The following is a 17245-nucleotide window of genomic DNA, read 5'->3' as shown; positions in this document are numbered from 1 at the left end:
AAGTAATGGAAGAAAGTCAGGTGATGTAATTGGTAGTTTAAAAAGGAGAATGATTTGTTCATTTCAACAGTTCTGATGAAATCATTATCTGATGAAAGCGCTCAACTGTTTTCTTTTTTGTGAATAAAATACCATTTTTATTGGACTTTCGTAGTGCTGGTGCTTTGGAGGAACTATTTTTGGAACAGTTCGTGGGACTTGTTTTATTCAAGGTAATATAGTAGTCAGGGTAAGGGAGGAGCTGGAGAGTCCGATCCTAAAAATCTAAAGAAAGTGGCCGAGATAGATCTGGTGTCATTCGATGAAGAGGAATGGATCTGGACAATGCAGATGCATAGTTACAGCGAATTCATAACTTTTGTTTTCCACACTGCCTTATATTGAAAGAGTGGCCTACATGCATAAAGATTTTTTAACAAATGAAAATGAATATTAGTACACCAAATAAGAGTTAAATACAAAGAAGCATGGAATAACTGTGGTCTGGGTTTCCTAGCTGAATTAGATGCTCTACATTGTGAGAGGTAAGGATCCACATTTTGGACCCTGATCATACGTCAACTGTACAGATTTTCACAGAATGTTTGCTTCATATGTTTTGTTTGTTTCTCATAAAATGTGTGATTTTCGGGCAAAATACTGAGGACTGAAGTCACTAATAACGGTACACATTTGTGTTTCAGACTTGATATCCTTCAGAAAAATGTGCGCCAAGACAAATCATGTTACTCTAACAGCTTTCTGGGTTTATAAATTGGGCTGTTAACGTCATCGCCTCACAGCAAGAGGTTTTGCGGTTCGATTCTCAGCTGGGGTGCGTTCTGTTTTCTGGAGTTTGCATGTTCTCCCTGGGTTCGCGACGGTTTCCTCCCACAGTCCAAAGACATGCGTCTGGAGCGTTTCTCACCGGGCCTCCGATGAAAATAGGTTCAGTCCTAGTCGGACTTTCCCGTACAACAAATGAGAGGGATATTTAAAATCTGCCCCTATTTTGGTCCTTTGTTCCCCTGTTGTTTGAGGCTTTATCCAGATTTTTTTGCTCTAAGAGGTCGAGAGGTATGGCCCTGAAAGCTATGTCCCTAACAAATCAGCAATGAATGATGCAGTCACAGATATGAAACCATGGAAATAAGCATAGGAACACACATCCTCGTTTAAAGCGACTGGTTGACAGATGTCTTCTACGTAACCTGTGTATGACGCAAGAGTATGTGAATTTACGCATGGGCACAGCTGCTGCTTTCTTCATAGTTATTCATAATGGACCTTGAAATGTTTTAATAACTGTGCATTTGCTGCTTTGTGTTGAGACGTATTACCTGTGGATTTCTTTTTTGTGATTCGCTGTAGTAATGGGGCTGCTGACAATCTTGAAAAAGATGAAACAGAAGGAGAAAGAGGTTCGTCTCCTTATGCTGTATCCTTTATAAAAAATTATACTGCATCACTAAATGCTGATGTAGGAAAGACGAATTAGTTTGAAAAGAGAAACATGCACTAGTTAGTTGGTAGTGTACTAGATATTTCTGCATACTAGAGAGGTTACGTTTGTAACTTCTCAACTAATTTTGACAGACCAACCATTCAAATTGCTTTTTACAATGAAGTGTTTGTCTTATTTTGCTTATCATAGAGGAAGTGCGTCTTCTAACAGCGACCAAGAAAAAGAAAGCAAGTTTACATTTAGCACTGTATCCTTAAGAGCTTAAAGGCTCGTTCTGCTGAGGACTCGTAATTTTTGACGCACCTTTTCTGTTTAAGTTGTTTCAATGTCTATAATAAACGGGGTTAAATATTCTTGTCTGTTTTGCAGGCGTGGTAAGTTAGGTGGACATGTGCAAATTTGTAGAAAAGTACAATGCACCTGAACGTTATGTAAAACAACAGATTCTATTTATTTTGGTAATAAAGGGATGTGCTGCACTTGACACAGGGTTTCGATGAGAGGTATCTCATTTATTTTAGGCAAGTGAGGCGACAGCCTTCTATGTCGTTTTCATTGCTTCTTTTTCGTGTGCAGGACAAATATAGGTGCCGATACAGAACTTTAAGAACATTGTTCGTTGAATTTTGTCTAGTTTTTGCCTCATCGAATTTTGTATTGTCTGATTCTTACATCTTTTCAGTAATAGATTTAATTCGGACAGTTGCCACGCCTTATAAATTACGTCTCTTGTAGCTTTTGCTTCCTAAAGTTTACTTTTCATACAGCAACTCGTAGAATTTTCTCTGCTTAACTGCACATGAGGGTCATCTTATTTGTGTTCTTCCTTAATAAGCTTCAGGTTTTACTTAACTGGTGTTCTTAGTGTATTTCTTTTTTTTCACTCTTCGCCTAAGAATTCTGTTATGTTTCTATCCGTTTGCTCTTGAATTTTTCATTACTTTTTATGTCACCGCTGTTTTGGTTCCAGTCACATCTGGACAGATGCTTTCGTCTCTAATCATTAATGATCTTATTCATCTATAATGATTTGTATATAAAATATAAACAACTCCATGTGAGTTAATGGAAAGTAAGATCTGATTTCTTAGTGTTCCGGCTGCAAGAACAGATGGGAAAGGACAGTAAGGCCACTCAGCACACAGAATTTTCCCAGGCTGTTAAACCAAGCATATAATTTTTAGAATGCACTGTCCGTGAAAATTCTGTTTTTTTCCTCCGTAGAATTTGGTTGCATACTGGAAGACGCCAGTCAGATGTATGTGGTCCATCTCGCCTACATTCTTAACTGACTGGTTCGGAGCCAAGAATCTGCTCCGACTCGGCCGCTATTTACTAGCTCGAAGTCTCTGATTGGCTGGGCTAGCCCTAGTATCCCAAGATGCACCACGCCCAACCCCCCCCAGATCTTGTTTGCCAACAATATAACAGAGTGACATACACAACCTCATAGAAATAACACAAGTAGGAGGAGAGAAAAAATCCCATCCTTAGAAGGGTCTAAGAACATAACCTCCTCCAAGTCCAACAGGTCGGGGGATGGTGGGTGGGCACGTAAGAATGTAGGCGAGATGGACCACATACATCTGACGTTATGGTGAGTACATAACTAATTGATGTAATGTGGTCCTATCTCGCCTACATTCTTAACTGACGGGACAGCGTCCCTAGCACCTACATTCTGGGTGGCTCACTGACAATACTCCTGAGCACCGTGGAACCAAAGGAAGCCTGGATTCTAGACACCACATCAAGCTTGTAATGAGAAACAAAGGTGTGCAGAGAGGACCAGGTGGCCGCAGCACAGATGTCATCCAAGGAGAGCCTAGCATGATAAGCTACTGATGCAGCCATAGCCCTGGTAGAATGAGCCTTTACTGGGAAAGGTAAAACTCTGCCTGCTGATGCGTAAATAAAGGAGATACAGTCCTTAATCCATTTAGCAATAGTATTTTTAGTCACAGGGCTGCCATTTTTGTTCTCTGAAAAGGACACAAACAATTGATCCGATTTCCTGTGGGGTTGTGTCCTGTGCAAATAAAACCTTAGTTGTCTATGAACATCCAACTGGTGGAATTTGAATTCTGCTTCATTTGAAAAGTTTGGAAAGAAAACAGGTAACTCAATGGATTGATGAAGACAAAAAGTAGAAGATACCTTAGGAAGGAAGGAGGGGTTGAGTCTCAAGGAAGCCCTATCCTTATGGAAGACCAAATAAGGAGGCTTTATGGAAAGGGCCTGAAGCTCCGATACCCTCTTGGCTGAAGTAATGGCGACCAGAAATGCTGTCTTCCATGACAAATATTTTAATTCACAAGTGTCAGCCGGTTCAAAGGGGGTAGAAGTTAAGGTTTGAAGCACCAAGCTTAAATCCCATGGTAAAACTGGTTGTGACAATGGAGGACGGAATAACCAGGCTCCTTTCAGGAAGGCTTTACAAAGTTTATGGCCCATAAGGGAAGGCTCATCTGAGACGTGAAAGTTAGAAATGGCCGCCAGCTGTACCTTAATAGTGGAGGTAGTGGAACCATGTTTGAAGAGCATAGCCAAAAAATCTAACACAGCCGACAAGGGGGCTGTGAAGGGATCTAGATTGTGTGCTTCAGCCCAGATAGCAAATCTTTTCCATTTGCTAGAGTATAGCTTTCTGGTAGACGACTTGTGGGAGGATGACAGAATATGCAACACCTCAGATGAAAAGGAATGTACTCTAAGGATGGAAGTGGAGCAGCCAGGCTGTCAACCTGAGGGTTTGTAGGGATGGATGGAACTGACCCGACTGATCGATAAGAATCATCTTGCTTCCCAAGGAAGTTGCCTTCTGAATCACTCTTGATAGTAGAGGGAACGGTGGGAAGGCATAGAGCAGACCTGGGGGCCAATTGTGGACCAGAGCATCCCTGGGTGACTCCCCCAGGGGGGGATTAGAGTGAAGTACCTGCTGCACTTGGCATTGAGGGGGCTGGCAAACAGATCGCAGCAAGGTTGACCCCACCTGGAGAAGATCTGAGTTGCAACTCGGTTGTTCAAGGACCACTTGTGAGGCATCAGAATAGTTCTGCTTAGCCTGTCTGCTATCACATTGGACTTTCCCGGAGTGTGTGTTGCCACTAGAAAGCGTTGGGAAGACACCACCCATTTCCACACTCTCATGGCCTCTCTGCAAAGGGGATAGGACCTGGTTCCATCCTGCTTGTTTAGGTACCACACGACTGACATGCTGTCAGAGAGAATAGCAATCGTCCCCTTGGGAAGAGAGCTCTGAAGTGCTTGCAACACTAGAAGCCCTGCTCTCATTTCCAGGACATTGATGTGCAAATGTACCTGGTGATCTTGCCATGTGCCTTGGACTGTTCTTCCCAGATAATGGCCACCCCAACCTATCTGGGACGCGTCCTTGGTCACCGTGGCAATAGGAAACAGGGGGGGGGGTCAGGGGTCTCCCTATGTCTAGATTGGATGACCGAAGCCACCAACGTAGATCTTGTTGGCATTGTTCCGTGATGAGAATGGGATAAGACAGAGGAAACTCCTGAAAGGACCACTGGACCGAGACCAGCCACTGGAGGATCCGCATATGTAGCCTGGCTAGCGGTACTAGCATGATGGTAGCTGCCATGGACCCTAGCAGTTGAAGAGCAAGTCTGACTTGGACTTTTTTGAGGGGTAGTAAGGCTAACTCTTGAGCTTGTAGCACTTTGATTCTTTCTGTTGGGAGAAAGGCTCTCATTTGGACGGAGTCTAGCTCTGTGCTGATAAATGCAACACTCTGTGATGGCCGCAACAAAGATTTTTCACAATTGAAGGTAATCCCTAGGTATTGGTCCAATGTGATGGTAGCCCTCGTGGCCCGAATGAGTAGATGCCTGGAGGGGGCCGTGAGACGTCAGTCATCCAGATAAGGAAAAACCTGGAATCCTTGACGTCTCAAGTGAGCTGTCATCACTGCTAAGCATTTGGTAAACACCCTGGGGGCTGTGGTGAGACCAAAGGGCAGAGCACGAAACTGGTAGTGACTGACTCCCAGCCAGAAGTGTAGGTGTCTCCTGGATGGCTTGTTTATCTTGATGTGGTAATAGGCATCCTTGAGATCGATGGAGCACATCCATATTCCTTTGTCCAATAAGGGGAGAATGGACTGAAGTGACCATTCTGAACTTGGACTTCAGTACAAATCGGTTTAAACGGCTGAGGTCCAGAATGGGCCTCGGGTCCCCTGTCCTTTTGGCACCAAAAATAATCTTGAGTAAGTTCCTGATCTGATCTGGTCTGAGGGGACTGGTTGGATGACTCCTTTTTCCAGCAGCTTTGAAACCTCTAGCGCTGCTTGATCCCTCTGACTGGGTGGAACGTCTGGGATTTTTCTGGATAGGGGAGGGGGTGTAAGAAAGGGAATGGTGTAACCTCCGGTAATTATTCGGAGCACCCATTGATCCTGAGTGATACTTTCCCAGGCTTGAGGGTGCCTTGAAAAACGCCCCCCCCCCGACTGGCTCCGGAGTAGCACAGTCAGGCAGTCCCTCAGGGACGTTGGTAGGAGGATCCACAAAATGATTCACGGTCTCCTGAGTTGTGGGGGCCTCCTCCGCCTCTAGAGCGGCGCCTTCCAGAGTAATTCCCCCCTCCTCTGCCCCTGGAGGGAGGGTCACCATGATTGATGGGGAAAGACTTCTGAGACTTCCCTCCCCTCCGTGCCTTGGGATAAGGCCTAGAGGGAGGCAAGAAACAGGCTCCCACGGCAGACAAAGTCTTACCCTCCTGCTGACGTCTGGTGAGAGTGTCTTTCACTTTGGGTCCAAAGAGGGAGGACCCATCGAAGGGGGCGTCCATGAAGGAAGACTTGAAGGCTTCCGCGAAGTGACACAGGTGCATCCAGGCTTGCCTCCTGAGGGCTACGCTTGAGCTAGCTGCCCTACCCGCCCCTTCGGCTGCATAGGATATGAGCCTCATGGACGAATTGACAATAGAGGAAAGGGTAGACAACTGGGCGTTAACGGTCTGATTCACCGCCTTAGGCAAGTTACCCGACAGGGTATCTCCCAAATCCTTAAGGAGATCTCTTTGGAGCCTAGTAAAGTGGCAAAGATAATTCAACGACCGCAAAGTAAAGGTCGCTGAAGACAGGGTACGCTTCCCATACCGATCCATACTCCTGGACTCCTTGTTAGGATGAACGGAAGCAGAAGCATCTGCAACTTCTTGCTGAGTGGCAGACGCCACCACTATGGCATCTACAGGAACTCCTTTAGCTAGGAACTCTTTCTCCGGGGGGTGCAGACAGAAACTTGTTTGGGCGGCTGGGCACCGGGTCCACGGAGTCAGGGTGTTCCCAAACCCTTCGACAAATAAGGTCTAACAATTCGTCGAAGGGTGGAGACACCCAGGAGGTGGAAGGTCGTGCTCCGAAGGCTTTGAGGAGGACCGACTCGTCCTCAGATGGGGATTTGGAAGGCCAGTCGCCTCTCTGCCTTAAAATCTCCAGAATATCGGAGAATGAGACATCATCGGAGGATGACTTGGACCCCTCTGCGTCATTGAGGTCGGTATCAGAAGTGATGGACTTATTAGGGGAGTCAACGTGCTTCCTCTTGCACGACTTCTTTCTGGGAGGCTCCTCAGGTGACGAATCTGAAGGGCCCTCAGAAAGCTGGGGGCCACACATGGAAGTATTCTCAGGTGTTCGGGCCCCGCTGGCATCAGAGGCACCAGCCCCAGTGTCAAAGGAAGTAGTGGCTGATTCGAGTGAAGTCACTGAAGACCTGGCCAGTGCGCTCCTCATGGCCTCGAATGCGAGTCCATCGGAATCCGAGGACCGATCCGTCTCCGAAACCACAATCCGAGTCAGGGTTCCCTTAGCCGAGGCAGCAAGAGGGAGACTTGGAGCCGAGGGATGAAGCCCCGATGTATCCCCCTCGGGTCCGACTGAGGAAATCCGAGTGCCGAAACCAGAAGATGGAATCGAAAAGGTTGGAGCCGAGAGGCCTAACGGGGGTATTGGCGCCGACCCCAGGACCTCACTCGACGCAGAACACCTCGGCTCCGACGACACAGAGGTGCTCAGAGGAGGAATAATCAGAACTGACAAGAGGGAAGGCTCCGGAGCCGACTGGGCTGGAGCGGAAAATAACCTGGCTAACACCGGCGCCTGAAGGAGCCTCTGCACCACCCTATCCGCATCCGAATCTGACAACCTGGAGGACTTGGAGGACACAAAAGGTGGTTAAGATATCTTATCCAGAGGATCCAGGTTTAGACTAGCAAAAGGGCTCCGAATGGGCTCCAAGATAATTGGAGCCGAAGCTGGCTCCAGTATCACTGAAACCTCCTGTGGCGCCGATAACAATGGAGCTGAGGAGGCCAATTCAGAGACAGGAATTCCTTCCCTAGGCTCCGAGGCCAATGGAGCCGAGGAAGGTGGAGCTGTCTGCAATATCTTCTCCGATGGCTCCGAGGAACTAGACGGAGCCGGAGATCTCCTTTTTTGGTTTAGATTTAGATTTCCCGCTAGGGGAAGAAGATGCCAGAGCTTCTTCAAAGGCAGGTTTGACAAGGCCCCTGAGAATCAATTTATTTTTCCTCTCTTGCAAGACTCTAGAACTAAAAGAGTGACAGACACTACAAGATTCTTGCAAATGAATAGCGCCCAAACAGTACACACAGATGGCATGGCCATCTGTTAAAGACATCTTATAAGAATATTTGGCGCACTTTTTGAAACCAGAAGGCTTATGCTCCTTCTTATCTTTGCCTGACATGGTAATTCACAATAAACCACACACAAGATAAGGAAGGCAGGAGGAAGGGACTCTAACTTAAAAGTCCCAATAGACTTAATAGACACAGGAGAGGGCTAAGGCCCTCTAACTTAAACGGACCTAGCCCGTCAAACACAGGGATGCCACAAAAAAGGAAAAAAAAACTTAAACTAAACTAGTTGAAAGAAGGGGCTGTAGTTCAAATGCCCCTGCAGATGTAACAGACACAGGAGAGGCTAAGGCCCTCTAAATTAAACGGGCTTAGCCCGCCAAACACAAGGAATCCACAAAAACTAAAAATTAACTCAACTAAGTCGAAAAACACAGGATACACTCAACGTAGCTGTAAGAACAGCTTTTGACAGAAAGTTAAGAAGAATAAGCTAAAAAAACAGTTTAAATAAGGTACTTGGCCACAGCCAAGCTCAAGACCACGTCTGTACACTACGAGCGGCAAACGAGGTCTGGGGGTTTGGGCGTGGTGCATCTTGGGATACTAGGGCTAGCCTAGCCAATCAGAGACTTTGAGCTAGTAAATAGTCGCCGAGTCGGAGCCAGTTCTCGACTCCGAACCCATCAGTTAAGAATGTAGGTGAGATAGGACCACATTACATCTCTTTTTTGATAATGTAGAATTTCACTTCAGATAGTCTTATTCTGTAGCTTTTGGATTCTGTTATAGTGAACCTCCATCAAAACCACTGAAAAGTCTAAGTTTTCCTTTCGTGTCAGAAAAGATCTTTGGTCCTCTTTCCTACAAAAAAAAAAAACTTTGTGATGCCTCTTAGTGCAAGAAATCATGACAAAGCCTAAAATAATGTGACAAAGGGCCAACAATAGGGACAGAGTTTAAGTATTGCTCTTAATAGACTTAGTAGGTTGCTAGAATAACAAGATTCATGTTGGCGTGTATTTTTCTGAAGGATATGAAGTCTGAAACTCAAATGCAAGTCATTGTTTAGTGACTTCACTCTGCAATGATTTGCCAGCAAACCACAAATCTTACGAGAACAGACCAAAAATGACGCAAAAAATTCTGAACAGCCGAGAGGTATGGTGTGTGTTTATTTAAATACAGAGACACACACCCATCAAGCTAGCAATCTGGACATTAAATTAGCATACAATTTGAGTACCAATTAGCACATGACTCATCCTGCTTCTAGTAGCAGTGTTTGATTTTGCTCAAAAACAGTTAAAAAAACAACTTGCATCAAATTATGGAAAAATATTATGACATAATCAGAGAAAGTGTAAAATGTGTATACTTTAGTGAAGTGTATTGCAAAATTATTCCATATAACGGTAATTTGTTTTTTTGCTTCAGAAAAAGGGAGGGCTTTATATTAGAGCAGTACCCCACTGGCATTTCTGTGCAGAAATGGGTGTGGCAAAAGTGAGAAGACAAGGGCATATGACATGCATGTTAATCAAGCTTGATTGACAAGCCATGTTGGTTTGCCAGTGTCCTTGTGAATATTTCTTGTGTGGTCGTACTGTGCTCTTCTTTTCTTTCTGTCATAGTAATCGCGTTTGCAGGGGGCAAGCCCCCTGCACCCCCGCTACTTAAATATACCAACTCCGAGATCGCACAAGTTTGAGGAAAATGGTAAACTATGCTTACAGTTAAATCCGTGCTTTCTACTTTGTACGTATTGACTTACTGAGGTATTTCAGGGAATCACCTTTGCTGTTAAGTGCTATACAGTACCAGTGCATACCATGCTGCAGAAGTAGCCAAAACACTGCAGTTTTCTTCCAGCAACTATTATGTCCGTTTGTTATGGGTTGCATTCAGGTAGCTAACAGTAGTTTTCTGCACCGCATAAGTTTTACAGTTGTAAATTTTACGTACATCATGCGCAGGGTGTCTGATGGGGTTTGGACGATCCTTTCTACTGCGGATCTGGTGGGGTACTGTTTTAATACAAAACCAAAGGGAGATATATGATGTGCAGTTTATTTTTTATTGTCGCCGCTAGTATGTTGGTCATGTAATCTGGTTTTGTTTGTACTAGACAACGTCAAAAATTACATGTGACAAGGAGGATTCAGAAAATTATGTGAGGGGGTAAACCAAGCCTGAAAATAGGGATGTGTTGTGCAGGTGGAAATCGGGTGTGAAAATTCGAGCATTCCACCAAAATAGGGACATTTGGGAGGTCTGCAGTCAGTCATTTACTCGGACCTTAAGCAAAAGATCACTACATTTTCAACTATCTTATAATTTTTTCACCTGTCAGCCAAACTCCACAAAAAAAATCTCTTGTAACCTAAGGCACTATTTGCAAACGTCTCCCACTGTCACAACTCATAGAAGTAATCGCCATTGTATTAAACTTTATTAAACTTGGCACACTTCCATTGCTACCTCTTTGGCAGTCTCTCCCAACACCTAAAAGAAAGTGCCTACTACTTCGGATTCAGAGAGGAACTGGAAGCATACCTGCTTCTCTAACTGACGTATCACCTAAGCTCTGTGGAGTTTCTTCTTCCTCTACATGCCCTTGCTTTATTTCTCCTCGTCCTCTTCTGCTTTCCCACTGACTTGTGAATTACATTATACTTCATGCAAATACTGGTTATTTTTGATTGAATCTAAAAGGATAAGTATTGAAGCATACATCTATTTTATTAATTTCAGATATGTTGTATTGTCTTAATCTCTGTACTTGTACAAAGAAAATGTGGACTTTTATTAGGATCAACTACAAAAATATTTCACGTAGTCAGTTTTGGTCAGTGTACTACTTCATAGGTAGGTACTAGGCTATTGGCCCTAGGGCCTTTATAAGCCTAGCCAAAAGGTACCCTAGCTTTCGCCACCCAAGAAAATTATTTTCCTGTGTCCCTGTCGAGCAGAGCCACAGAAGTGATCCCCGGGGTGAATTTCCTATCTCCCATCCAGTCATCAAGATTTTTCTTGAAGAGTGCTAATGAGGTGCTTTGTTTGATATAGATAGGTAGTTTGTTCCAGAGTATGGGAAGTTTCTGGGACAGGAATCTATCCCTCCAGCATGTTCTGTTTATTGTGGTGACAAGGTTTAGGTCCCTAGAGCGTGTAGCTTGGAGAGATAGGGATTTTTTTAAGTGGAGCATGTCCAACAGCTCTGGGTTTGACATAGCTTTGTATGTTAGCCAGAGATCGCCTCTGAGCAGGCGATATGTGACTGAGTAAAGCTGGAGTTGTTTTAGACAGTATGAGTAGGGCATCTGTTTGAGGCCGATAATCCTCTTTGTGAGGTATTTCTGCGGCTTTTCCAGTTGTTTATGTCTTGTGAGGTACATACCAAAAGGGGCATTGCACTCTATAATGGGTCTAATGAGTGATGAGTAGAGGGGGACAATGACCTCTCTTTTTTTTTTTTTCGAGTGATCAGTAGAGGGGGACAATGACCTCTCTTTTTTTTTTTTTCCTGGATGAGAAACCTTTTGTGATGAGGTGTGCCACATAGAAGGATTTCCTGAGTACTGTGGCGATGTGATTATCAAAGGAGAGACTACTGTCCACGTGTCCCAAGGTCTCTTATCACACTTTCAGTGTTAAGTAGACTACTACCTATGTGGTAGATCATGGGTACAGAGTTTTTACCAAAAGGGATGACAATGCACTTTTTGGCATTGAGCTTGAGGCCATGGCTTTGACACCAGGCATCTGTCTCAGTGAGGCCCTTTTGTAGGATGTCCACGTCGTTTGGAGTTTTGATTATGGCTCCTAGTTTGCTGTCATCTGCTTACTTTGTTAGCCAAAGACCTTCTGTGTTAGCCTGTACTTCAGAGAAGTAGATACCAAACAGGAGAGGACCCAGGACTGAACCCTGTGATACTCCACTTGTCACTGGTCTAAAGTTGGATTTGGAGTCAGCTACTTTCACAGTGTGGGTTCTGTCAGTGAGCCAGTTGGCAACCCATCTTGTGACATAGGGATTTATTCCTAGTTTAGTGAGTTTATCTATAATTCCAGAGTGGGGGGATGGTGTTGAAAGCATTGGGAAGATCTAGATAGGCTGTGTGAACCACCTTACCCCCATCTATGGCTTTAGTGACCGTTTCAAAGAAGTGTATCAGGTTTAGGAGACATGATCTGCCTTTTACAAACCCGAACCGGGTGGGGTCCAGAGTTAGGAGATTACCAATGTCATTGTTTATAAGTTCCATGGCCTTGAAGACCAGGCTTGCCAGGCTAATGGGGCGGTAGTTTCCGGGATCTGTGGTGGCTCCCCTTTTGTGGAGTGGGATAACTGTCGCTGTGCACCATTCAGTGGGTACAAAGCCTGAGGTGAGGCTATGATTGGACATGGTACTTGGGTGGGGGTGCCAGTTCGTTCTGTAGTTCGCGTAGAACGCAGCCTATGATGTTGTCAAGTCCCATGGATGCTGTGTTCTTGGCTTTGGAGAGTGTGTTTTTTCACCTGTGCAGCCGTGATTACAGGAAATTTGCATTCTTCCTGTATAGAGATGGGCCCTTTAGGGGTGAGAGGGGGGTAAAGTTAACACTGAATCTGTCTGCCAGGATGTTGGCAATATCAGTTGCTTCTGTATATTTAGTGCCATTGTGCTGTAACTCAGAGCAGATCGGAGTGTTGCCATTGAGATTCTTGACATAGCTGTAGAATGCTTTGTGGTTGTCTTTAGAATCAGTGGCGATTTTGTTTTCATAACTAGCTTTGGAGGATTAATGAGGGATATCAGCTTCTTACTGAGCTGACCAGGGAGTTCCTCCAATCATGGGATTTTACTCTGTTGCAAAAAAAAAAAAAGTTTCTTTCTTCTGTTGTAGAGTTTGTTTGGCAGGGGACCACCAGATTGGCTTCCCTTTTTTTGGAGGATAGCATCTTGGTTCTGTTAGGGATAGCACGATTCATGCACTCGTGTAAGTGCTTGTAAAGTGCATTTGTGTAGGATTCGGCAGTCGTACCTCTGTTGTCCATCAGCATGGGTGTCGTGAAGTTTGCCACTTCTGTCATAAGAAGCATGAAGTTGGCTTTGGGGAAATTTTTTTACGGTGGTTTCCCTAATGGGGGTGGTGGGGATGTCTAGGGTGATTAGCTTGTGGTTGGATCTGACCAATGAGGAATTGACCTCTGGTGTGGAACACCGATTGTCATGTTGGTAATGAACAGGTCTGGGATATTGCTGCCCCTGGTGGGGGTGTGGATAAGTTGATCCAAGGCGTTAGAATTTATGAATTCCAGAAAACGTTGAGCACAAGAGTTGGTACATGAGTAGTTTTCCCAGTTAATGGTGGGGTAGTTGAAATCACCTGTTATTAATGTGTTAGGTTGTACCCTAATATTTTCCAGTGCATCAAGAAATGAGGAGTGGGAATCCTGGGGCATGGTGGGGGATCTGTAGCAAGCTACAATTTGGATTGCGGTCTTGCCCAGAGTTAGTTCCACTTGGATAATCTCGGATGCATTATACTGAGCAACTAGCCTGGAGGTGTGGATATCCTTAATGAATATGGACACGCCTCCGCCTTTAGTGTTTCAGTCCAGGTTAGGTGGCCGAAAGGTATGGTATGAATTATAGCCTGGTAATGCAGGGGTGCTCTTTGGAGCCTTGACCCAGGTTTCTGTCACTGGATAGATGTCGATGTGCCTCGAGTGAGTGCATTTTGAGGTTTAGACATCTAGCATTGAGTAGCATTACCCTCAGATTTTGCTTGCTTATGCCTGTTACGGTGGTGAATTTGTGATTTGAACCTTGACTAAAAAAAGCACTATACAGGGGTGGCAGGAGCCTTAGCCAGTATCTGGAATCCCAAGGGTGACAGGTGCAGACAGTCTCTGGCAAAGCATCGTGGTTCGTCGATCATGTCATCCCAGGCAGACCGATACTGGATCCCCTTAGAATGACACCAGAAGCTTAGCCAATTGTTGAAGTCAATCATTTTGTCCTTGTACTGTGGTATCATTCTGGGTGATGGCAGGATGCTACTCAGGGCTAGGGTCATACCTGCCTGGGCTACAAGGTCCGACAGCTTCTCCATGTCTCTTCATGTAGTCCAGGGAGATACGTCTCAGATCATTCACACCAACATGGACAATGACAGAGTCATATTTGTACTTGTTGTGGAGTGACCTGAGTGCGTGCATTATGTGGCGGATCCTGGCACCAGACAGGCAGCTGACAGTAACTTTCTCCTTGTTTAGCCTGGTGAGTGGAACATCAGTGTGCCTGACTATAGAATCACCTATGTCTAGATTGTTGGGTACATTGTTATGCCTTATGGGCTGTGGTTGAGTGGCACACTGAGGTTGTGGGCTATGTGTCATTTGGGTTGTGTTGGGGGGTGTGGAGGTTGCTTATGTTTCTGCTTGGAGGTCCCTGTTGCTTGGCCAGATTTTTATTGAGAGCCTCTGCGAATGTAGGTGTGTGTGTTGTGTTTCTATGCATGTGTTTTGGTGGTGTAGGTTTTGAGGGACTATGTGATGAGTGTGGTGTGGTGCAGGTGTTTACCTTCTCCTCTTTGACTGTCTAGTCCAGTCTTGGGTGAAGAGAGCTTTGCTTCCAGTTTGGCTATATAAGTGCATCTCTCACAGGTTGTAGTGTTGGATGATAGGAGGAGAGAGTTGTCTGTGTACATGAGGCAATTACTGCATTGCCCCAAGATGCCCAGATTCATCAGGTAGACAGGAGAAAACACCAGGAACTGATCCTTAGACATGCCTGGATAGGTGCTTATTTATTAAGTACTAAAAACTGTTTTCCTCTAGACAAGTGAGGAAGGTTGAGTGTTGTAGTAATTTGTAGCTTATTTAGTGCTTACAATGAGTTCTGAACAAGTGCTGAGCTCAAAGAAACAGATTTGAGTGCTGAAACTAAAAAACTGGCTAGTTCTAAGAAACAAAATAAAGCTTGAAGGCTTCCCTCCAACACAGAAAGGCTTGGGGGCTGAGAAGCTTACAAACAGCCCTGGATGCAGCAAATCTGTATCTGGACTAGACTACTTACAGGAAAGGTAGGAAACAAGCTTAGAATTTTTTATTTTTTTTTGTAAAGGGGAGCAGAAACTAAGTGGGTTGGCCTTCTCAAATGTTCTCCCTGGATTAGGTAGAATGAGGTAATGACTGTAATGACACGAGGAGTGTCCCAGATCAAATTTACAGTAGGGGCGGGTAACTGCAAAGCCAACAAGTATAAGAACACAATACCAATAGATGATACACTCCTTGGCAGGAAATCAGAATAAAAAACCCAAACAGATGCTTAATAAATGTAGACAATTTCCAGTTAATACATCACACACAGTGAAACCAGCTAGAAAAGTATGCAGCAGACAATAAAAGTGCTATCAATAACTCGTAAAAATAAGCAAAAAACAGGATACTTAATGTTATATATTACAGATCTGAGTTTGCTTAGTGCCCTTCCTCCGATTAGCTCAGTGTGAAATGGACGCTCACAAGTTAACTTCTTAGGTAACAGAAAGTTGAAATCTGGAATAACTTTAAAAAAATCTCGAAAGAACCAATGGTGCTTACTCCAAGCCATAGTCCAGGTAACCCTAATCAGCCAGTGACTACAAACAATCCCCTCTCACTGAAATGCAGTATGGCTTTGGCTAAACTAATATGGTCTTAAACATGTGCTCAGACACACAGCCTCCACAAGCAACTAGGTCCAAAACACAAGCCTGAGTATGGACAATGCTACAAATACCCACACTAGTTAGGTAGAAAGAAACTGCAGACATGTTTATCTCAACAGAAAAGCAGCAGTGAGCCTTTAAATGAAAGTTTTAAACAGGTAAAGGAGCAAGAAGGGACTCTTTAACTGCAAACAAGTTATATGATACACTCTGGCAGGAAATCAGACCAAAAAACCCAAACAGATGCTTAATAAATGTAGGCAATTTCCAGTTAATACCTCACACACAGTGAAACTAGCTAAAAAAGTATGCAGCAGACAAAAATGCTATAAATAACTCGTAAAATAGCATTAATATTGAGATTTTGATAATAACCAGTTTATTATGTGGGTTGATGCATGGATGCCAAGAAATTCACCTCGAGAAAAGTTGGAGAGGTGAGTCTTTCAAGAACACACAATAAAAGACTGATGAGTGACACGATCATAATTTTTTATGTAGTGCATGTACAGTGGTAGCGTTGTTACCTCACAGCAAGAGGTTCTCCTGTTCAATTCTCGGCTTGGCTTGGGAGTGCCTTCTGTGTGGAGTCCGCATGTCCTCCCCACGGTTGGGTAGCGTTCTAAAGACATGCGTGCGTAAATGGGCATGTCTTCGTTGAAGGTTGAGCGTCGAGCTGACACTTCGGCATTTAGTAAAAATCTACTGCCAATCATTAGCGGACCGGAGTTCCGCTGTAGCGACCCTTTACCGGGAAAAAGCCGAAAGACAAACATGGAGCTTTATCTATTCCATGAACTACCAGTTATAGGGAAAGAAAGTGAAGGAGATTAAGTATTTCACCAGCTTTGAACATTGGTAGAGCACTGTTGAAATGAGAGCAGCATGCCTCTCAATTTCTTTAAGAATTCTAGACAAATCCAAAATAAGAATTCTAGACAAATCCAAAATAATGAAAGGGCAAAGGATCAACTCAGGGACAGCTTTTAAGTATTGCAGTAATTTGTTTACAGAGTTAATAGAATAGGTTTCCCACTAACATGCATTTTCTGAATAGTAAGAAGTATGAAACTTTCATATCTGGCATTATTGGCTAGTTGTAATCCTCAGTGATTTATAAGAAATTCAAAACTTTTACGAGAGATAGGACAACATATGATGCAAAATCAGAGACTTTCTACAAAACAGGGACAGCTGAGAGGTATAAACAGCAGGAAAAAGTAAGTGCTTCCATGTATGACAAGTCATTAGACACTTCATTTTGTTTACAAAATGTGTTATGCTGAAGTTGTTTTAGCTGTTTAACCTTCTGCTGCTGTTCTTTGCTGGTTGGCACTGTCCAATGTTATTCTGATCTTGGCAGCCCTTGGATGCCATTGACAAGCTTTTGTTAAGCATCCTTAAGTACTGTAAAGTTCATTTATTTATTTATTTTATTTTACATTTGTTGAC

The 17245-nt window shown here is 44.1% G+C and overlaps 1 protein-coding gene across 2 annotated transcripts in view; it reads left to right on the top strand.

Annotated features, from left to right (window-relative positions):
* Nucleotides 1–854: 854 nt before the first annotated feature.
* Nucleotides 855–17245, top strand: part of ARL2 (ADP ribosylation factor like GTPase 2) — a 722587-nt gene continuing 706196 nt past the window's right edge. The window contains exon 1 of one of the 2 annotated variants that reach the window (XM_044075687.1): nt 855–1417. In XM_044075687.1, the coding sequence (XP_043931622.1) occupies nt 1353–1417 (65 nt within the window). In that variant the 5' untranslated portion in view covers nt 855–1352. The remainder of the gene's footprint in view (nt 1418–17245) is intronic. The other variant, XM_044075688.1, reaches the window with a different exon arrangement.

This window comes from Protopterus annectens, chromosome 6.part1 (assembly GCF_019279795.1).
Source record: "Protopterus annectens isolate FY-2018-M chromosome 6.part1, PAN1.0, whole genome shotgun sequence".
Taxonomy (NCBI): Eukaryota; Metazoa; Chordata; order Ceratodontiformes; family Protopteridae; genus Protopterus; species Protopterus annectens.
The sequence above is the reverse complement of the archived record's forward strand: the minus strand, read 5'-3'. Positions and strand labels throughout refer to the sequence as shown.